The sequence below is a fragment of the Pochonia chlamydosporia genome, assembly GCF_001653235.2.
Source record: "Pochonia chlamydosporia 170 chromosome Unknown PCv3seq00008, whole genome shotgun sequence".
Taxonomy (NCBI): Eukaryota; Fungi; Ascomycota; class Sordariomycetes; order Hypocreales; family Clavicipitaceae; genus Pochonia; species Pochonia chlamydosporia.
Window position 1 is genome coordinate 587500 of NW_019154043.1, and position 22525 is coordinate 610024.

The 22525-nt window shown below is 45.3% G+C and overlaps 8 protein-coding genes across 8 annotated transcripts; 3 read left to right on the plus strand and 5 right to left on the minus strand.

The window, feature by feature from the left end:
- Positions 1-54: 54 nt before the first annotated feature.
- On the minus strand, positions 55-2239 carry VFPPC_14099 (Zn(II)2Cys6 transcription factor; the record flags this gene model as incomplete). The annotated part of the gene is made up of 5 exons (XM_018291870.1): positions 55-302; positions 355-552; positions 608-753; positions 813-1920; positions 2134-2239. 5 exons carry the CDS (start codon positions 2237-2239, stop codon positions 55-57), a joined length of 1806 nt encoding a protein of 601 aa, XP_018138490.1.
- Positions 2240-2672: 433 nt separating this feature from the next.
- VFPPC_14098 (NCS1 nucleoside transporter family protein) lies at positions 2673-4687 on the minus strand (the record flags this gene model as incomplete). The annotated part of the gene is made up of 7 exons (XM_018291869.1): positions 2673-3008; positions 3075-4057; positions 4116-4199; positions 4248-4319; positions 4368-4454; positions 4512-4578; positions 4631-4687. The coding sequence occupies 7 exons, from the start codon at positions 4685-4687 to the stop codon at positions 2673-2675; spliced, it is 1686 nt and encodes a 561-aa protein (XP_018138489.1).
- Positions 4688-6014: 1327 nt separating this feature from the next.
- VFPPC_14097 (hydantoinase) lies at positions 6015-9309 on the plus strand (the record flags this gene model as incomplete). Its single annotated transcript, XM_018291868.1, has 5 exons — positions 6015-8209; positions 8272-8375; positions 8435-8511; positions 8568-8771; positions 8824-9309. The coding sequence occupies 5 exons, from the start codon at positions 6015-6017 to the stop codon at positions 9307-9309; spliced, it is 3066 nt and encodes a 1021-aa protein (XP_018138488.1).
- A 493-nt stretch (positions 9310-9802) lies between these two features.
- Positions 9803-10337, plus strand: VFPPC_06730 (hypothetical protein; the record flags this gene model as incomplete). Its single annotated transcript, XM_018285717.2, has 2 exons — positions 9803-9872; positions 9928-10337. 2 exons carry the CDS (start codon positions 9803-9805, stop codon positions 10335-10337), a joined length of 480 nt encoding a protein of 159 aa, XP_018138487.2.
- A 553-nt stretch (positions 10338-10890) lies between these two features.
- Positions 10891-11833, minus strand: VFPPC_16748 (porphobilinogen deaminase Hem3; the record flags this gene model as incomplete). The annotated part of the gene is made up of 2 exons (XM_018294501.1): positions 10891-11604; positions 11657-11833. The coding sequence occupies 2 exons, from the start codon at positions 11831-11833 to the stop codon at positions 10891-10893; spliced, it is 891 nt and encodes a 296-aa protein (XP_018138486.1).
- A 465-nt stretch (positions 11834-12298) lies between these two features.
- Positions 12299-13660, minus strand: VFPPC_06729 (monocarboxylate permease; the record flags this gene model as incomplete). Its single annotated transcript, XM_018285716.1, has 2 exons — positions 12299-13258; positions 13319-13660. 2 exons carry the CDS (start codon positions 13658-13660, stop codon positions 12299-12301), a joined length of 1302 nt encoding a protein of 433 aa, XP_018138485.1.
- Positions 13661-14121: 461 nt separating this feature from the next.
- On the plus strand, positions 14122-16536 carry VFPPC_06728 (C6 transcription factor; the record flags this gene model as incomplete). The annotated part of the gene is made up of 4 exons (XM_022428527.1): positions 14122-14159; positions 14225-14756; positions 14808-16412; positions 16474-16536. 4 exons carry the CDS (start codon positions 14122-14124, stop codon positions 16534-16536), a joined length of 2238 nt encoding a protein of 745 aa, XP_022284085.1.
- Positions 16537-16625: 89 nt separating this feature from the next.
- On the minus strand, positions 16626-17679 carry VFPPC_06727 (porphobilinogen deaminase; the record flags this gene model as incomplete). Its single annotated transcript, XM_018285714.1, has 2 exons — positions 16626-17362; positions 17412-17679. The coding sequence occupies 2 exons, from the start codon at positions 17677-17679 to the stop codon at positions 16626-16628; spliced, it is 1005 nt and encodes a 334-aa protein (XP_018138483.1).
- Between the last annotated feature and the right edge of the window lie 4846 nt (positions 17680-22525).

The window sequence follows — 22525 nt, forward strand, 5'->3', positions numbered from 1 at the left end:
TGATACAAGTATTCGAGGTTTGTTTTAGACAGAAGTCACAGCAGTCTGTGATTCTCAAGGAATATCGCCCCCATGTCCATTCCTCATAATCTCAGCGGCCTGCGCAAAAAACGACTCAACTCGAAGAGAAGCAGGCCTCAAAAAGATATTCGCCTCAAAGCTCGCAACGGCTTTTAGCCCCTCTGCCGCGGTGGCAAAGTCCTCGAGGAGGGCGTACGCTCTTTCCACGTCTTTCTTTTCGCTGGCCATGAGGAATAGGTAGATGAGGAAATTGGCGCACGAGACGAGTTGGGAGCGGGCGTCTGCGTCTTGTTAGTATGACTTTATGATGGGCGGTGGCTAGATCGGGCTTACGTCTTCCCCAGAAACCATTTAGATCGGCGGCTGTAATGGATGAAAGATATTCGGTAAAGGCTTCGAATTCAGAAAGGGCTGCTGAGAACCATATTTTGAGGTTTGAGCCGGGTGTTGTTTTGGCGTGTCGTGTGGCAGGGTGCATGAGGGCGCGGTAGAGGAGTACTTTGGTTGCGTATACGACCATGTGGATTGGGCCTGGGGTAGTTAGCACATGAACACCTTGGTGGTGGGTGCTATTGTGAGAAATTACAATTATATGAAGAACTTTGGGGTTTCCGTCGTTGTAGGTTGAGACAGGATGGTCTTAGACTTTCCCATTCTCGTAGCTGTCTTTGAATGTCGACGAGTTCTTTCTTGGCGGACTTGCTGGGCACGTCCCCTGTAGGACTAATACGACTGCACTCAACTTATTAGAAACTTGTCGGAATAGATAGAAATGCAGACTTAATACTCACAAACTCGAGTCCAGAATCGCCCTCAGCTTCATCGTTACCCTGACAAGCTCCAAAAACCTCGCTCCCGTTGACACGTCAAACTCCCCGTCGCTATCGTCGATGAGATATCTCAACTCTGCTGGGACATCTTCATTACACCGCACATCCTCCATACTCAAATCCATGGTACTAAATGTCCCAGCCCCAATGTGCGGCGGATTGCCATAACTAACAGAAGCTAAGCAATCAGTAACGTACGTCGCCCACCACAGCTTACGCCGCATGTGTTTCTCATCCTGTGGTATTTTCCACTCCCCTGGATCCTGATGCAGCCCGATTAACTGTGCCGCGGCAGTCGCCTGCGCGGAAAGAGTCCAAGTCGTTGGCGTTTCGACGGTATCCATCTCCGGCGGCGTAGCATGTATGAGGAGAAGACACGCCGTTACTGACAACAAGTTCGGATTCTCAATCTCCCTTCGCAATGAAGCGTGCGCATGATCCAAGATCTGGTGCTGTTCGAATGGGCAAGGGCCATTGAGTGAAGGCTCGTCTTTCCAGAAGACTGATGCGGTTGCGTATATTGCACCGCGGAGACATGCCGGCACGCTGTTTCTATCTGTTGCGTATTTTTTCAAGAAATGTACCTTTGGGAGGATTGGGAATACGGGATGGATGTGCTTCAGGTAGAGTCGTACTAGGGCGTCGCCATGCGGCCCAACCAGCGCCTCGATTGCATCTGAAGATGCTATTCTGGAACGTGTTGCGGCCTCGGTGTGCTCTACAGTGAGGAATAGGAAATGTACGGGGCGATCTTTGGTGTTTTGTGTCCCAGGGTATATGGGGACGACGCTTCCGTCTACGGAATGACCCTCGTTGAGAATAGCATAGCGGAATGTGTCGAGGAGGTGGGAGTCTTGTTCAGCGGCAGGGCCGATGCAGTACGTAGAGTGGCCATTGTTGTTTTCAAGACTGTGAATTGAGTCTTTGCTAAAGTCTGGTGAAGTGGTGGGCTGGTTTTCCAAAGAAGCCGACTGGGTCGTCTCAGACGATGAAGGGACTTGGTGGTTTGTTCGCCGTGTCGCAGATGCGATTGCCTGACATGGCAGATCGCGGGATCGGCAAAAATCGCCTATTTACTTGGTTAGTCGGCGTAGTGACTGACAAGGTGCTGATATGTTATCTAATGGTGTGATCTACCCACCAAATCAAACGGAAGAAAGACAATTTTGGATAAAAAAGAGAAACTAACATGGTGGCTCGCTTGAAATAACACAAGCTATCTTTCGCCGTCGACATACATCACAAGGTCTCGTTTTGCGACTACCCCGAGCTCTCGGCGTACCAAACGTGCTCTGAATAACATACTTGGGCGTCCGGATCGCTAACCGAGAGCTGAAAGTTTGCCGTCCGTTTTGTGAGCGCTTTGTGGATTGTCGGCCGTGAGGCATGGTGTTCGTATCTGACATTGCCTGCTTGAACTCATGAACTATGTTGTGTTGTTGAAACGGCCAAGGAAGCCTTGGTGTCACTGCCCTAAGTACGCCGTCGGAATGGTGAGGTAGGCCGAGACTGACCAGTGGCACTAGCTCACCTGGTAATTCCGGGTCTCAATTGTTTCCTCGTCTCATGGCTTGGACGCCACTGGGAGATTGTGGAGGCGATGGTCTAGCTGGGGGATCCAGAAGGGACCGATTTGGTGGCGTCGACGATGTTTGTGTTGATGGACTGTCGATGGCCGAATACGGAGCTGCTTATCTTCAAATTGTTTGTGACACCAGATGCTAAACTGGAGAGATCATTTGAAACATGCGGGTCGTGTGTGTGTAATCATGTTTACAGCGTGGCCATGTATGAATTAACTATGGCATAAATTGCGAGTCACTAATTATGAAGTACATATTCCGTCTTCTGAACTGCAGGCTCAGTCTTCTCAGGCAAATGAGTAACACTACCCAAAAGAGACGCTGGCAAAGACTCCGTGTCCCATCTCTCCGTGTAATACTTCTGCAGTTCCCTCGCGCTCGTAGGCTCGGCAACAAAACTGTCAAGACTGCGAGACGGAAAGATCCAATGAAGAGCAGTGTACAAAACCACACTCGAGAGATATCCGTACAGATAATTGAGGTAGTAGAGCTCGGTCGCTCCGTCTGTCACCTTGACAGAAGTGTTGACTGCGGCTATGAATCCGGGCAGACAAGGTGCGCAGCCGACAACCCACTGAAAGAGATATAGTTAGCATGGAGTATTTTGTGACCATTCAAGACGCCAACAGTTTCAACTTACCACCAAGGGTGCCCGCCAATTGACTCCGGATGTATACCAGTACACACTTGCTTTGCTCGCGTGATACAAGTCCTCCACCTTCATCTTGCTCTTTGAGACAATCAGATAATGAGCCGTCATCATTCCCGTCATGGGAGCTAAAAACACCCCATAGCTAGACAGGACAGTTAAGAAGATGGTAGCCGTGTTAACCAGTCGCCATGGGTTGACGATTGGACTCAATATCGCCGTGACGTATGCGCCTCGCCGAATGTTGATGTACCGGGGAAACGTCGACGCCAAGTCGATACCGCCGGCAATCGCATTGCCCGGAATACTGCTACCGAGTTGCGATATCACCAACGCCAGTCCGGCAAAGAACAGCGCCGCTCTTGTGCCTGCGCCGTCGTCGTTTTGCAACAGGCGCACAAACAGCGTGGGCGGATTCCAAATGGCCTCGCCATCGAACCTATGCTGTGTAGCGGCCACCACAAGAATGCCAACTACGGATGCGAAGGTGCCGTATAGAGGGTACGCGACTGCCTGGCCGATCATGGCGTCGGAGGGCCGTCTGGCGAGACGAGCAAAGTCATTCTGGTTGAGGATTCCGGCGGCGATGGAGCCAATGGTGGACATGATGCCAGAGAGCATGAGCCAAGCGGTACTTTGGGGGCCACCCGTTGCAGGAAGTATCTGGCTGTTGCTGAGGGTGCTACCGAACCCGGATGAGCCCATGGTTGCGAGTGCCCAGATTAGGAGAACAAGGAAGAAGACCAAGGTGACGGCGCTGGCGAAGTAGAAGAAGGGCTGGAGCTTGTGTGGGCGGATCCAGAGAAAGGGTAAGCTGATGATGCAGAAAATAACGTAGGAGACGAATTGGGCAGTTGTCATGCCCGTGTCTGCTGGGATGGTGTTGGGGACGTGGTCTTCGAATTTTGGATCCCATGAGAGGAGGATCATGTAGATGCATTCTCCGCCGACCCATGATTGGAAGCCGTACCACACTGTAACCTTGTGTGAGTGATTGTGGTACTAAGAGAACGTAAGAATACAGTATCTTACCGAGGGAGAGGAATATGCGATTCCAAATTGTGAACTGGGAGCCCCAAATTCCCCAGACTGCTCGACTGACGACGGGGAAACCAACTGTGAGGTGTGAGATTTAGTATCTTAGAGTAATTTTAGTTCACATACTGTGATAGTAGGAGCCAGCAAGAGAGCTTAGCAAGAGCGCTGCTGTTGCCAAGATGTTCCCAATGACGATGCCTGTCAATGTTAGTTATGTCGAGTTCGTTCGTGGAAGTCGGAACATACAAATAATGGCTTGCCACCACGTTAGACCCAGAGGGATGAGTGCGCTACCGGTGAGAAAAGTAGCGATATTGCAGTTGATGAGCAACCCTGGGTGATCCTATTAGCATGGCTGTTGACGTATCACACAGTTCGAGGTAGTCGTACAAAAGTTGTGAAACGTCCAGACTGTCCAGGTGCGACGGGCGGATTCGACCGGTCGGACATCTTCGTTCTAGCATGAATTAGGGGTTGGACATGAACAATGCAGTACTTGTTGGACCTACAATCAGGACTGATCCGTGATCGAGTTGCGCCCGTCTGACGAGAGCAGAGATACCCATGGCAATCCTCTTCTGCTGAAGCACCTGCGTAAATGAGTCGTCGAGATGCTCCCTGTGTGTTCTGCTCAACGACAGTGTTACAAAATTCTTGAGGTGATATGTAGCACAGTCGCACGAGTGTCTCTGGGCAAGATGAAGAACCGGGGTATCGACTGCTTTTACGATCAACAGTTCCCACGACGTGCCGTCTTGTGTGGCATTCTCGGCTGCAACATCGGCTCACTTCCAAATCAGTGCAGGGTTCAAGACTAGCAAGCCTCTTTCATATCTCGGCCGTCTGGGGTAAACGTGGCTGCCCGGACGCCACCGTGATAAGACCAAATGAATCAATCGTCAATGGAAGAGGGTTCATAATGTATTTCAATAATAACCCCATGTGCGGGGACACAAATTGACTAAACCTGGGGCAAGCCTTTATCGTGTGATTTGGTTGTGTGGCAGACTCTTCAACACCCTTGACGAGTTGTTGAAGACGGGCACATGCAGTGTCTGGTACCGCGCATTCGGAACGTGGCTTGCCATTTGACAATCGCCAATTTATCTCACCATTGCTTGCTCCACTGAGGTGGAGTTTATGCCGGCCTGATGACGAGCGTCGGCGTACTTTTCCAGCCGCAGGGGAGGTGACGGCCTACATTTCGTTGAAGCCCACGGCCTACCTAATCGGCGAGTTGGGGTGAATGTCACTCGCAATAGGTCCAGGGAGCCACTTAGATCTGAGACCATGGTTGAGACAAACGGTAACCCAGTTATTCGGCTCTCGAATGTCACAGGCTTGGAGTTTCTAATGGTAGAAGCGGTTCCATCCTTCCAAGAACCGACTCCGCCGCCACCCCGAATTACGGCGTGTGAAGATGCCACCGTTGGCCGAAACTTGACAACTACGGTCCCAAAGAGACGAAATTAGAAGACCACTACTTTAAAATGTTGCAGAGTTGAGCCTGTCAAAGCCCCTTACACAAATTCTCTTCAACGCACTAGCTAGTCAAAGTTGGCCGTTCGATGTTACCTTGTATCCCGTCCAGCGGGGTGGAATAATGTATTGGATCCTGCAGGCCCACGTATGTACATGTTCTGTATGTGCTGATGGATCATTGATCCGTAGACTGGAGCTTTATTCTTTAGCTTGCCCGATGAATGCTTGCCGCTAAATGGCATAATCGTGCATCAAACCCTGGATGCAGTAGCCCAACATCTAGCGAGCTTGCGTACCAAGACTATATATGACGAACAATGTCCCTTCAACCTCTGCAGTTATTGCCATCACCACAAGTCATTCCCTTTCGCTGAGCCTCATCGTCGTCAACTCATAGACACAAGATCGACCATGTCTCTCTACCGCATAGGCGTCGACGTCGGCGGTACAAACACAGATGCCGCGATTCTTGACATTCACGCCCTAGACCAACCTGGTCGAGGTGTTCTCGCCTCGCACAAGGCATCTACGACGCCAGACATCACGAGTGGCATTGAAGCCGCCATCGCCGCCATCCTCAAAAGCTCTGCAGTAGACCAACGACGAGTCCTTAGCGTCACCATCGGAACCACTCACTTCATCAATGCTTTGATTGAGGCAGATGCCCGCAGACTGGACCGCGTGGCAGTGGTGCGGCTATGCGGCCCATTCACGAGGCAGATTCCCCCGTTCTCAGGATTCCCCGTTGGTCTTCACGGCGTCCTTGACGGCGGCGCATACTATCTTGATGGTGGTCTTGAAATGGACGGACGCCACATTGCACCTCTGAGCGAGGAGCAGGTTCGAGCTACGGCAAGGGAAATCATCGCTTCGGGAGTCAGATCTGTCGCTGTGGTGGGCGTGTTTTCTCCACTGGACCACGACAATGTCTACGAGGAGAGGTGCAAGAAGATTCTGCAGGATGAGGCGCCGGAGTTGCGAGTTGTTTGCTCGCAGAATATCGGACCTACGGGGTTTGTGGAGAGAGAAAATGCGACTATTCTGAATGCTGCTATTCTGCGGACGGGGCACAAGGTCAAGAATGGGTTCAAGCGTGCGATGAACCGCTTGAATCTTACGTGTCCGCTTTTCTTATCTCAGAATGATGGCACGCTTATTGATGCTGATACTGCTGCGGATTTTCCGATCAAAACGTTTGCGAGTGGACCGACGAACAGTATGAGTGGTGCGGCATTCCTCGCTGGCTTGGATAGAGATCGTACGGGAAAGGCGCCTTTGGTGAATGGAGTGGAGACGAAGGTCAATGGAAATGGATTGCCAGACGCTGCCAACGGTGTTGAATCCAGTGACCACGAGGTTGAGCCTCAAGTCCTCGTTGTTGACATTGGAGGAACCACCACCGATGTATGTGCTCTTCTGCCTTCTGGCTTCCCACGTCAAGCACCTGGTTTTGTGGAAGTAGCTGGTGTTCGAACGGCATTTTCCATCCCAGAAGTTGTTTCCATCGGTTTGGGTGGCGGTAGCAAGGTCATGTTCGACCCAGAGTCTCCCGAGTCTGTGTTAGTTGGTCCCGGTTCCGTGGGCCATGAGCTACTATCTCAGTCAAAGGTCTTTGGTGGTCCTACGCTGACTGCGACGGACATTGTAGTCGCAGAGGGAAAAGCTTCACTGGGTGATGCGTCGCTTGTCAAAGATGTGGCACCTGAACTTCGCGAAGGTGGTAGAAAAGGAATCAACGCCTTGCTGGAGACCGTCATTGACAAGATGAAGGTGTCCACGGCGCCTGTTCATGTTCTCCTCGTCGGCGGTGGTTCGATCCTAGTTACCGATAAGATTGCAGGAGTTGACAAGTGCATTGAACCCATTCATCAAGGTGCCGCCAATGCCGTTGGCGCAGCTATCGGCAAGATATCCGGTGAGGTTGATACTGTCGAAATCTTGGAGGGCAAAGATGAAAAGGCAGTTATTGCGGCTGCCTGCCAGAGAGCAATCGACCAGGCCATTGCCAAGGGAGCCAAACCCGACGACGTCAAGATCGTCGAGGTGAACAAGATGCCCCTTCAGTACATGTCACAGGTCACGATTCGCATACAAGTTCGAGCAGTGGGAACTCTCGCCATCCCCGACGAAAACACCTTATTTGAAGCCTCCAAGCCATGGGAAGGTGTGGACGGCGACGAAGACGAAGATGAAGGACAAAAGGTCAGCGTGCCGAATGCCCTCCACCCTACCACGAAGCCCTCCCTCGGCGTCGACCTGGCCACGTATCGCCCAGATGTGCGAAATGGCGTGTGGTATCCGTCTGATATCGACCTAGAGCTCATCTCCACGGGTTGCGCGGTCTTGGGCACCGGTGGCGGTGGCCCAACGTACTACGAGTACTTGAAGAGTCTGCAGTGTCTGACCAACCATGACAAGGGGCGCATGAGAATTGTGTCACCAAAGTCTTTGAAGGATGATGCTATTGTGTGTCTTGGCTCGTGGTACGGCAGTCCGAGTGTGATTAATGAGCGGATTGCTGCGGGCAATGAGATCGTGGATGCGATTAAGGCAGTGAACAGGATTCAGCACATTGAGAGTTTTGATGCAGTGCTTGCTGATGAGATGTGAGTTTTCTCGATATTTCCTTGTCAATTTTTGGGAAGTTGAGAGCTAATTGATGTACTAGTGGTGGTGGAAATGGTCTTTCAGCTCTGCCCGTCGGCACTCACTTTGATGTTCCTGTGGTTGATGCGGATGGCATGGGACGAGCGTATCCAACGATGTACCACAGTAAGATTACCCTTCGTACGAACGTGGTAATGTATAAGACGCTAAGCATGTTGTTACAGTCACCTTCAGCGTTTACGGCCACGAGATGACACCAGCAGTCATCACGGATGCCCGAGGCAATGCTGTTGTAGCCATGGTAAGCCCTGTCCGCGCAACTACTGTATGATGATGAGGCTCTAACGGAATATGAAGGGTGTTGATAGTCCGAAGAGATTGGAGACGGTCTGCCGCAATGCTGCTGTAGAGCTCGGTCTCACTTGTGCATGTGGCACGAACCCAATCTCTGGTGAAATGGCCAAGACCATCGCTGTGCCTAACACTCTCTCGCAAAGCTGGTACCTGGGACGAGCAGTTCATCAAGCTAGGCGCGCAAAGACGAGTTATACAGATGCCATTGTAAGTTGTGTTCAAATCCAGTGCAAACACCAATATGACTAACACATCCTAGTTTGATGTCTGTGCTGGACGAGTGCTCTTCACCGGAAAGATTGTCGACGTCCAACGCCACCTCGACGGCGGTTACACCATGGGTGCTGTTGTTCTGGCTCCCTTCACAGATGATGAACGTGATGCCGAGCCCAAGAGCGGCACGCAAGCATCTCAGTCTGATAGGCACATGATCATCCCCTTCCAGAACGAGTACCTCTACGCTGCGTTTTGCGACGACGCCGGCTCAGAGGCATCGCAAGAGGTCGTTGCTACTGTGCCGGAGCTCATTTCCATCCTTGGGCATGACGGTGAAGCCATTGGGTCTCAGGATCTTCGATTCGGCCTGAGGGTAAATGTGATTGCGCTTCCTGCTCATCCGCTGTGGAAGACGGAGAAGGCGATTGCGGTTGGTGGCCCTGCTGGCTTTGGATTGAAGATGGCGCCGGTTGATGGTGGTATTCCGTTTACTGAGCCTCGAAGCGTGATTGATGAGTTTAATGTATGATTCACGTTTGTGTGATGAGTTATCTGCCATCAGCTATTAGACATATAGAGAGTATACAACTAAGAATATACGTAAGCCCATGGATAAAACGTGAATGTTCTTGATAGAAAATGGGAACAAATTTTGCCCAAATACACTCCACCCCAGTCCAGCAGTCTTAGCCTTGAGGCTACGGTATACAAGTCTTTCAATCGACGTCACGAGCATTCGCATCAAACATCAATCTGAAATATAATTTCGACCAGATATTTGTGATGACCCTTTGGAAGTTTGCGTTAGCCGGCTTACGAAACCGGCACAACGGAGACGCGACTAACACGCCACTTCGGACCAGTTCGGACGAATTCGCAAGCATCATGGATCGGCAAACCACGCGAGTGGTGAGCATCAGACCACTTATTTTAATTTTTGACCAGAAGGTATATAAAGTAGTTGGAACTCAGAATATTCATAGTCTTCTGTCCAGAGTAAAACCAACCAACAACACGACACAATGGCCTCATACACCACACATTCTCTCGCCGCCGCCGCAACAGGCATCGTCGGATCAATATGGACATCAGGCATGACACCTCACAAACCCATTCTTCAAACATGCAATTCTTCTAACCCCCACAGGCGCCATCGCATCCCTCAGCATAATCGGCGTCCCAGCAGCCAGAGACATCCCTAGCTCCACGGCAGTCATTTGGCGTGGCTTATTCACACACGGAATGAACGCCATGCCCAAAATCGCCGTAACCACTGCTCTCGCCTACAGCTACGCCGCGTATAGCACTCGCGGGAGCGGCGCATCAAAGACCTATCTGGCTGCGGCTGGGCTTGTGGTTTCAATCATTCCGTTTACGATATTGTTCATGACCCCGACGAATGGGGCTTTATTGGCGGCTGCGGAGGGGACTTCGTCGCTTGGTGTGAGTGAGGTTTCGGGGCTGGTGAGGAGATGGGGGTTTTTGAACTTGGCTAGGAGTGTTTTGCCACTTACGGGGGGTTTGTTGGCTTTTTTTACGTTTTGTCGTGGGGGGTGAGGGTTATTTGACGAGGGGGGTTCTGAATTGCTGTTGTGAATTACTGGTGATGGGATGGACAATACTTTGGGGGACATAATTTGTTAATAGAGTCTGACTACTGCGCCATGGCTGGGTATGATAGGGGGGCATGACTGTTCTTCAGGGGGCTACTACAACAGGCTATCTCAATTCTATGTAGATATCTCATTGTAGGCGAACTGCGTAACAACGCTCATGAATTCCGGTGTCGTAATCATAGTTGAATTCCCAATGTGGTTCATTATCCTGGTTGTCCATTCATTGCCTCGATTGGTACCCAGTTTGCAGTCGAACCACAGACCATCTCTAATCACAGCTATGTTAGTTCAACAGCGCGACTTGTAGAAACAAAGATACATCGTAGAGTTCAGTCAAATTGCAATGCCAACGACATCTCATTGCGTAAGAAAACACATCGGTATAATTTAGGGGTACTCATGTTACTGCTTACGGTTCAAACAATTAATACTGTCCCGCAATTATTCACGTTTTGATTTGTAAGCTGCATGGCCTTCGTCTAACGATACATCGTCTATGGTATTGCCGGTGGTGAGATCTGATACACCCCAAACCGGATATACCTCTCATCCTCCCCTAGAGTGGGCAACTTCACGGCAATGCCCTCTATCACATCAACATTCACCCGCCACTTAGTCCCCGTCTTCTCCCCTATTTCGTCCCAAAGCTTCTGGAAACTCTTCTGGTTATGAAGATAGTGTTTCCTCACAGAGTCAGCTTCCCTTGGCCTCAACGTTCCAATCTGCCTACCAAAAATGACGGTGTTAGTGGTTCCAGGCTGTAGGAACCGTAGGATACGCGTACCAATCCTCACTTGGTCGTCCCACGTAAAAAGATGAAAAAAGTTGGCAGCATGTATCATTGTTACTTTCCCGTCTAGAGCCTTGAGTGACTCGCTCTCGGGGTCCAGCATGTCCCCGGCAACAAAATTAGGGCCGTGTCCTTTGTCTCCAAATAACTCGTTTCCGATATCGATGAATTCAGGATGCAAGTCTGTTCCGTAAAGGCGTGAGGGATCTACGCCTTTGTATGCCAGTTGGCGCAGAATTTGACCAATGCAGCAGCCGAGGTCAAGAATCGCATTCTTGTTCGTACTGTTAGACGTAGAATCCTGGGGAAACAGACGCTCCATTGCCTCCTCAAATCGATGGCCATATGTGCTGCGCAGGTTGGTGAAACTCCAAAGGCCGATACATGGATATTTGACCACGTTCCAAAGTTGATCCCGCTACGCAATGCATTAGTGAGAATGCCACAGAGCCGGGTGCCACAAGACTTACAGTACGCCGAAGTAGAGCATCAACGTCAGAAGGAGGTACCTTGCTGTAATTTTCGAGTAGTTCTCTGAATGGCTCGATGTTGTCGGGTATTTCTTCGATATAAACCCAGTTCTTCCAGTAAGCCTTTGCTTTTTCTGGGTCCTGCTCAATCATAGTTCTCAATTCGTCCGCATTCATTTTGTAGAATAGGTACGCGGCGAAAAGCTATTCTTCTAAGGGAAAGGAACCAAGCGGCTGATCAAGCTTCCTCAGCTTGTGAATAGTCAGTAACGGATATTTGATCTTAGCTTGTCGGGTGAATTTATACTCAGCTCGCATGAACGGGTAATCGGCACGAGGAGGGGTCCGGTATGAAAATTGACGCCCGAACTCCGGTGTTCGTATTTGTCGGCAATTGGTCCTTGTGTGTTACAGCCTAAATGTTAAAGAGGTTAAAGGAATAAAGCATGGAGATTTTCATTCCATTATGAAAGAACGGGTTCAATGACAATTTGGTATGGACTTATTGTGCAATGTGTTTCTAACCTCTAGTGTAAGTTTCTGCCAAAATATGGTAAATGTTGCTTGGCTCTAAAATCAACGGAATAGCAAGCCACATTCAAATTCCTTACTAGCTCCCTTAGTGGTCATCCATAGTAGTCCTTACACCCTACCGCAGAGACCTTCCTTCGTCAAAAGCTTCGATGAAAGAACAACGAATCCTCCAAAAACACACATTGCGCCAGAAAGCATCGCAACCTCAAAGTATCCTCCATACCTATGGACCATTGCACCATTCACTGGAGGACCGATGAGGCCACCCAATCCAGCAATAGCCATACCCATGCCCATGTAAGTGCCAACATTGCGAGTATCATCAGGCAAGACTGAGAGAGCAGCAGATCCACCAGAGATGATAGTTCCCGATGAAAACCCGATAAATACTGCATATATGATGAAGCCAGCATTGCTGCTCACGCTATCCAAGCAGAAAATCATCATACCGGTGACTAGCCCGCCGATACCAAACATATTCAGCCGACCATACTTATCTGCTAGCACCCCAGGAACGATTCGTCCAAAAGTAGATGCAGCATTGACAATAGAAAGCAGATAGCCAGCCAATGATGGTTGCATACCCTGTGAGACTGCGTACGAAGGCAAGTAAAAGAACGGGGTCAACATGCCAAAAAACATGAAGAAAAATGCAATGATTAACACCACGAATCTTGGTTCCTTGTATGCCGACATGAGCCAGAATTGTGTTTTTCGGGGTGGTAGTCTTGCTTTTATGGCAACTGACGCAAACGCCATGAGCGGCAGGATGAGAAAGCCGATGACCCTAATTGACCATCCGAAGCCGAGGGATGAATCATTTAGCATCTTGGACAATGCAATTGGAATAATTATCCCGCCGATGGACGAGCCGGATACGACTAAGCCCATTGCACCAGCTCGGTTCTTTTCGAAATATTGGGCCACTGCACCGAATGCAGGGAATTGCAGTAGCCCCATGACGAGTCCTTGTAAGACGCCTTGAACTAGCATTACCTGCCAGTATGTTTTGCATAGGCTAAGCATCATCATTGAAAATATGTAGAAAATCGAAGCCGGTCGAATCACCTATTTGCGTTAGGCCGTGCTTTTGAAGCCAATATGGAAATGCAATGAGAGAATGTGTACCTTTTCGCCGTATCGATCAAATAACGGGCCACCAAGCATGCCGGCAAAAAACTGAAGAAACATGGCCAGAGACCCTATCCAAGAGACCTTTGATGCTGATTCGCCCTTCATCTGATGGGACAGGTAGTATTCTTCAAAGGTGCCAAAGGAGTTGGCAAAACCCAGCGTGCAGAAGAATATTGCGGCTCCTCCACCGGCTACAAGCCAGCCGCGGGTACCACCTTCAGGGGCCGGGCTAGTGGTGGATGGTTCTTCTTGGTCAAGTGAAGATTCATTTTTATACTCGGTGTCAGCTTCGACTTCGGAGCGAAGCTTACTTTGAGATCCGGAATCCGTGGTCATGTTTAGTTGTGTTGAAGCTTGAGCACTCGAAGGGGCGAGTCTTTGGGTGATTCAAGTAATGCGGGACCTACAACTACGAAGTTTTCATATGAATTATGAGAAAGAGGAATCCTGAGGTTTTTATATACACGATCACCAATTGCCACTACCCAAAAAAATCACTGTTGGAAGAGACAGTGTCCGTGTAAGTCACCCGGACGGAGATAGTTCGGCCGGTTCGGGTTCGGGGAAAGTCAACCAATGAGAGGCCGCTGAGATCCATTTAATCCGACCTCCCCCCGCGCGGGCCGATTGACCTTCACTCTTACATCAATGGGCGTTAGGTCATACAACTATAATCAATTCGTTGCACGGATCAAGAGGAGGTCAATATTGAGTCTGTATACCTCATTCTGCTCAAAATTATCTCATTTCCGATATTGTTGCTTCTACACTTTGACGGAAAGTCCGCCAATCGACAAATGACCCAACCAGATGGACGACGGGGCCGAGTTGCACTGTAAGTTGGCAATCACCTCAAAAAGCCATACACTGACAATTATTCAGATCCTGTGCACTGTGCAGAAAGCGCAAGATAAAATGCAACAGGGAAAAACCTTGCAGCAACTGCCTCCGAGCTAAGAGCGAGACCTGTGTTTACGGGAGCGCCACACTCCATTCTCCAGGTGTTTACCGCAATGCTGGGCAGAACCAGCCGAACGGACGCATTCTTGCTCCAAGGACAAAAGCAAGCTCGCAAGGCGATCTCACGTCTAGCACAAACGGCTCGGAAATAACACGTTCAACTCATCCGTCTAGTCTGACATCCACATCAACCCCTGGCATCTACCAAGATGGAGATGAGGAGTCTGCCAGGCTGAGGGCGAGAATCCGGCATCTTGAGGAACAGGTATCCAGGTCTTCACTGGATAGGGATTCCGGAACGCATTTGACTTCCAATGCAAACATCGAGTCGGCAAGCTCACGCCTTGGAGGAACCATGCACATAACATTCGACAAGTTGGCAGCGGGGCAGCCGCAAGTGATCGTTCGTAACATCGTTCACAAGACTAGATTACTGGGCCAGAGCCACTGGGGTGTCCACGGAATTCTCATAGTTAGTTCTATCCTGCTCTCTCGCTCTCATCAACGACCTGACCAATAGCAGATTCGGGACATATTCGAGACTCTAGAGCCACAATTGCAAACAGAAAATTCTAACGTTGTATGTATCCTTGAGAAGTGCAAGTCTCTAGCCAGAGTGATCAAAGCCCGTCGTGCTCCTCCGTGGCCTTGCCCACCGACCCCAGACCTGCCTTCCAAGGAAATAGCAGACACTTTGGTGGACAATTATCTTCGGTCAAGCGAATCTATCTACAGAATATTGCACATTCCCACATTTCGGAGAGATTACGAGTTTTTATGGGTATCAAATACGACCCCTAATATGGCATTTCTCGTTCAGCTGAAACTTGTACTGGCACTTGGAGCCCTAACTTTTGACAATACCTTCTCCCTACGCGAATCAGCTCTACGGTGGGTATACGAAGCCCAAACGTGGGTTTCGGAACCAAAATTCAAGTCACGTCTGGATATACCGTCCCTACAAACAAATCTTCTCCTATTGCTTGCCCAAGAAGGCGTTGGCAGTGGAGGAGACAATATGTGGATATCGATTGGGGCCGTACTGCGTAAAGCAATGTTCATGGGCTTGCACAAGGACCCGACCTTTTTACCGCCAATGCCGACATTCTCTCAAGAAATGCGTCGAAGGCTGTGGAATACAATTATTGAGCTCGCTCTTCAGTCGAGCTTGACTTCAGGAGGTGCACCTCTTATTTCTCTGGAGGATTTTAGTACTGCGCCCCCTGGAAACTTTGACGATGATCAACTTGTAGTTGACCAAGCGATACCAAAGACTGAGAATGAATATACGCAAATGTCCTTGTCAGTGGCACTGCGCAGGACATTTCCACAGCGTCTTGCCGTGGTAAAGTTCTTGAATGATACGCTTTTGCAAGGCACCTATGAGAACACTTTACGCCTTGATGCTGACTTGCGCGCATCTTATAAGGTCCTTCGTGAATCGCTACAACTGAGCTGCAACTCTGATAAAGAAGGTACGGCATCCCAAGCTGCGATAACTATTCTCAACTTTCTGCTCAACCGCTATTCTTTGGCGCTTCATGTCCCATACTTTGGGCCGGCACTTCAAGAAGCGTCCTATGCGTATTCTCGAAAGGTTGTTGTCGAGTCGGCTCTCAAAATTTGGCATTGCATGTGTCCAGAATCCCGAAGCTTGACCAACACCGTCCAGCCGAATAACTCGACTTGGTTATTTCGCCTCACGACCTGTAGCTCAGGGTTCTATCCGACCGTTGCCATCCAGGCAGTGTTGCTGATTGGTCTTGAACTCCGGGCACACATACAAGAAGATGATGGCCTTGGACATGCACCACTGCGACCAGATTTGCTTTCCGTATTGGAGGATGGATTAAAATGGTGCATGGAAGTCATAGAGGCGGGCGAAACAAACATCAAGGGATGTTTGTTGATTAGCCTTGTCGTCTCGCACGTTGGTGGACTTCGTGAAAGGCTGGGACCTGAAGTTATTACTAGAGAGCTTATGAATTCGACGGAAGACATTTTAGGTACGTGTTTAGGTAAGTTGGAAGAAAGAGCAGCAAGTTATGGCTATGGCGGAGCAGAAGGAAACGAGGAAGAACGGGGTTTAACAACACCGAGCGACGCTATGGAGGACTGGAGTTTCATGGTAAGTTATCACAAGCACAGTTGAATTCATTTATGCTTTCGTCTACTAACTGGTTAGGTAGATGTCTGACGCCTTTGGACTTGGAGGAGGTTCCATGGATGCGATGAATTGGATGTTTGATTGAGAAGTGTGATTTGGAACACAATCTTATAATGACTTTGGCAATAAATTGGAGTTAGCAAATTGTACATCATCTGTATAATGGCCTTAGATTTATTCTTTAGACGGTCTATCTGCTAAAATAGCCCGTAGGATTCTCTCAGCTCCCCCATCGACCAGCTTCGCAGCAAGTTCGCTTCCCATTCTCGTTGCTTCATCATTCGTACGTAACGCAGCATCCAAACTACGCTCAACACTCTCCGTGCCATCGAGACTGACAACAATAGCCCTCATTCTCAGCACATGATCATCAGGCTGTCCAACCCACTCCGTCTCCACGCCAATTGGAACACTGCAACCCCCCTCAAGGGTACGAAGCAGAGACCGCTCAGCAAGACAAGCAAGCGTGGCCTTCTCGTCACCCAGCTGGTTCACAAATTCTTGTGTTTCAGTGTCTCCCTTGCGAATTTCTAGACCAAGAGCCCCTTGTCCGACGGCGTGTAAAATACCTCCGTCTTTGGAGCCGAGGTACTGATTGATGCGGTGCTTCAACCCGATACGCTCAAGGCCAGCGGCGGACATAATCATGCAGGTGTATTCACTTTCAGGACTGTCCACCTTTGCTAAGCGGGTTTCGACGTTGCCACGCAAGTTTGCGAATCGCAGATGCGGGTAGAGGCGGCGGAGCTGCGCTGAGCGACGTACGGACGAGGTGCCTATGACCGCACCCTCGGGAAGATCCTGCAAGCTGTTGTATGGAAGGCTAGCCTTGATTATGAGAGCATCACGGGGATCATCTCTCAAAGGAATAGCGGCCAGATCACATGAATCAGGGAGTAATGTTGGCATATCTGAGATGGTTAGCCATTTGAGCATAGCGAGGAAGGTGAATGTCCACACCTTTCAAGCAATGCACAACGACGTCTATTTCGCCTGATGTGAGCTTCTCTTCTAGCTCGGCGGTCCATAGACTCTTCTCGCCAAAGCTGTAGAGAGCTGTGGACTTGTCCTTGTCACCTAATGTATGCAGTGCCTCGATTTGAAAGGTTCGTCCTGGTGCCAGCTTTTGCAGACTGTCACGGATACCCTCTGTTTGAACAACGGCCAATTTTGATCGGCGGGTGCCTATACGCAGCGGCCGCTGAGAAGTATGGGACGGTTGATCCATGACTAGACACTTAGATACTGAAGAATCGATTAACATAGATGCATTTGTCTCTTCTAAAGAGGGGACAAGGAATTTGACAGCAGTTTGGTGCAGAATTGGTGGAGACTCAAGATTCAGGAACCGCTTGATGGTGCCTGGCGTGGGATGATTGTGGGGCGTAAGCGGTTGAAAAGACGCATGTGAGACTGGAAACCATAAACTAGATTCGAATACATGTAGGCGCCCTGTGGGTTTTCTGGGTAGAGAGTTCAAGAACCTTAGAGAAAACAAAAGGAACAAATGGTGTGGAACGAATTATACTCTTGACTCTATCGGCAAGCCTGTGTGCGGCATTAGAATACTCTAGAGATATATTGTACTACTCTTTATGCTTGGCATCATTTAATTCCTCAGTAGAGTGGACCCTTCTTAACACTTTAAGCAACTGGACTAGAAGATTGATGGTGTTGATCAGGTTGGCCCTACCTACCTTACGGCGACGCGTATAGTTGACGTTTACAATGTGTTGCAGAATTAGACAATGGCGACCAAATTTTGTTCCTCCTCATCAAATTGCCCTGAAGTTTTCTTCTCCCTGTAAAAAAGCGGGCGTGGTTGAGTTGACAGCGACTTGTTGCCCATTGTACTAGTCCTAGGGCTATTTCGTAACCATTGAATTGGCGGATCAAGATTGTATCAAGACTGCTTGTTTACTTGACGAAGGCGATTCAACAGTAAGCCAAAAAATACTGGAGCGTGCAAAAGAGAAATACCTACACATATACTGTGCACCTTTCATTCCAATAGCGTTACTATACAGGCAGACGTTTAAGACTAGGGTGTAAAATACCTATGGGTCCCCGTGAAATAGGGACCTATTTAGCTCTACTAGGTAAACTTAGGTAAAGAGCACAATCATAAAATACCTATAGGGTAAAATAGGTTACCTAGAATACCTATAATATGCTTTTAGGTCTAACTAGATACCTAATAAATACCTAGTAGTATATAATAAAATATTATAACTTATAGGATTTATTATAATTAATTTTACTAATTAATACTATATTTTATAAATACTAATATATTTCTAGCCTATATATATCTTTATAGTAGTAATAATAATAGATTTAATAGTAAAAAGTATAAATATATTTATATATAGCTTAATTATTAGCTTTTTCTCTTTACTATAGTAGCTTTTTATTAACTAGTTAAATATTTCTACTAATTTATATATATATCTCTTAAGAGCTAGATATTATACCTAGTACTCTAAATTATCTTTTTGCTACTTAGCTACTATAGTTTTAATCTAACTCTAGGTAGTACTTTCTTATAGTTCTTACTACTAGACTATAGCTTAATATATATGCCTTAATTTTACCTCTTAGTTATACTCTATATGCTAATATAGGAGTTACTATAGTGCTAGCTTCTTTAGCATATAAAAGGGTTTAATATCTTACTCTAACTATTAGGCTAAAAAGCTTTATATTATCTCTTATAAATAGTAGTAGTTTATTTAATATAGCTAATAAGAAGAAGAGATTACTTATTAATTAGCTTTATAAATTTATACCTTCTAATTATTATATAGAGCTTTTACTAGCTTTTATTTTCTTTACTAATATTTTCTTAGCTAGATAATATTAGTAAAATTAGGTAGAATAATAGTAATAGTATATATACTAGTATTAATACTATACTCTATTAATAGAAGCTTCTCTATCTTATTAGAGTTTCTAAGTATATTTAGATACTTAAGAGCCTTTTATAGCTTATAAAGATATTACTTCTAAATATTCTTATTTATATTAGTAGCTATACTATAATCTTCTAATAGTACTAGCTATTAACTTACTTTATACTTATAAATATAAATAGTAAATTAGTCTATTAATACTAAAATAGAAAGCTAGTAATAATTATAGTTATTAATATTATAATAAATACTCTAAGATTACTTAAGTAGTACTCTACTTAGTTAGATAGCTAAATAGTCTTAAGCTATAAGGCTAAGATCTCTATATAAAGGCTATCTTAAGATTTACTACTAGAAGCTATATATATCTTTATAGTTTTATTATCTCTCTATAAAAAAGGCCTAATAAATAGTATATAGTACTATAGTATTTATATTTCTTTCCTATAGTAATATTAGTAATCTTAAACACGCTGCTGCTGCCTCCGGAAATAGCAGCACCCTCAAACAGGGAAAGTGCACTTGCCGCTATTAGCGCCTAGCCTCTAATGCCCTACCTTTCCATGCAATAGTATATATAGCTTAACCTCTTACTATCTTGCTAATTTATACTTTTGACTTTTTATCCCTCCTATAATCTCCTGCTTCTCCTCTCTATAGCCTGCTTAGTATCTTTATGCCTTGCTATATTTATATTATTATGCTTAGTCTAAGTTAGTCCTTTTATTTTGCATTCCTATTATAATATATTCCCTTACTGTAGCTAAATAGCACACTATATTTGCTCTCCTATTCTCTCTAGTTTATCCTAAAGCTAAAATATTAGATATTCTCTAGCTAAATAATTAACTTCTCTTTAACGTTCTTAAATAATAGAGTAATATACTCTATAAAATAAGAAATTACTAGTTATATATAGCAGAAAATTATCTAATTTATTTACCATAATATTCTTAGTTATACTAACCCTAAGATAGTAGCTGCCTTAATTTAGAATATAATACTTAGGCTTAGCTAGCTGCCTATAGCTTCTCTAATAGCAAAATTGCCTTATATATACCCCTTTTTATATATCTACTAATATCTTAACAAGCTAAACTAAGCTGTAAAGTACCTATATAGCATAATATATTATCTAGAATGCTATATAGCTAGAACTTCTAATAATAGAGACTCCTTTTATTAAGCAAATAAGCTAAGCTAAGCTATAGCATTCTAAGAGCGCAATACATTATTAAATGCCTTAAAAGAGGGAACTTTTAAAATTAGAACCCCCTTATATTTGTTGTCTAGTCTAATATCTAGCCTAGTATAGATATGCCTTATTATGCTAACTCTAAGGGGCATTAATAAAGAGTTAGGCTAACTTAGTAGACCTAGCTAAGGTATTCTTTACAGTAATATTACCTAGATAAGATAGACGCTTAGAATTACTTCTTAGAAAGTATAGCTTTATAGTTTCTTAATTAGAGAGCAGTAAGGCAAGAGCTAGTAAGACTTACCTTATAGATATTAATTGCAGTATAAGCTAGACATAGAGGCTAGCAAGTAATATATAGTTTTATAAAGAAGGTAATATAAAACTCTTAGGTTATTTTTTAGGTATATAAAGCTCTATATACTATTATATATTCCTTTAGATAAATATCTTTATTTTGCAAGTTTTATATTAGGAATTCACATATATATGCTATTATTATAGTAACTCCTATTTTACTTTATAACTAGTACTTTTAGACTCTATTATTATACATCTATATAAACTATTCTAGCAGCAAATAGCTATCTACTGCCTAATAGTAGAGTTCTCTATTACTATATAGAGCTAAGAAGCTATCACGTAAACTATTATTACGGTTAAGCAGTTATATAGTTAATAATTAGACGGCAAAAATAATTAAGATTATATTAATACTATCTAATAAGAAATCTAATATAAAGTATTATAGCTATAATAATAAGTCACAGGAAAGAGTAATATATATATTACACTAGCTAACCCCTATAGCACCCTTTATTAAGGTAGTATAATACCTAAATGCACAAAAAGCCCCAGAATAATAGCTTAGGATAAATGCACTAGAGCTATTAATAATCATAAAGTAGAGGCAGATATAGTTTTCCTAGAAAGGTCTATAAATACTACTTATGCTTTGCCTTCTCCTTAGGCTAGATTTATAGTGTAAGATATAGGTGCAAACTATAAGCAGATAGCTTCTTCTATGCGGCAATCTTTTGCAGGCCTTAATTACACCCTAAGGCAAATTAAGAAGGTATTAACTAATATATCTCTTTTAAATACTACTAATAAACCTAAGCATATACATCCTAATAATACTCTTCTATTAGTTAAGGCCTTAGTAGTATCTGCTAAGAAATAGCTTAGAGATATACATTATATTAGTATATTATTATGGCATTTTAAATGCTAAAATTAATACTAATTAGACTTCTAGGCAAGCGCTATAGACAGTCTAACTATAATAATAGCTATAAAGGCCTTAGTGCACTAGCTTTCCCCTTAGTAACCGCATACTAAGAAGCTTCTTAGAGCCTAAGCCTAGTTTTTGTGCAGTCTATAACTTTCTCTACAGCTAGTCCCTTTTATTTACCATAAATACCTAGATAAACTTATATCTTAATGCTAGCAGTATTATAATAGGTTAATATATTATTAAAGAACCTATTATATAATCTTAAGCTAATATAGATAAGCTTCTCTTAAGTAGTAACTAAGAATATTATAAATACACTTAGAGATTTACCTCTAGTATAGCCTTAACTTCTAGATAGCTCTAATATTAAATTAAATATATATATATAGATTAATAATAAGAATATAGAAATATAGTTAAGTAAGTTCCCTTCTTACTAGTAAATCTAGCCTATAATAATAAATAAAAAATTATAGTAGCATAATAGGGATAATCTATATAGGTAAGATAGTATCTATAGATAGATTAATATAGAATACTACCCCTTATCTATAGATAATAAGAATAATAATAATAACTATTAGGATAGTAATAATAATAAATTAATTTAATAGGATTTATATAAGCGCTATAGATTTAGTAGTCTCTCTATTAGATTTAGAATGCCTAGTAAATAGCACTATTCTAATACCTTAATAAGAGAATATTAGCTATAGGATATGCTTCT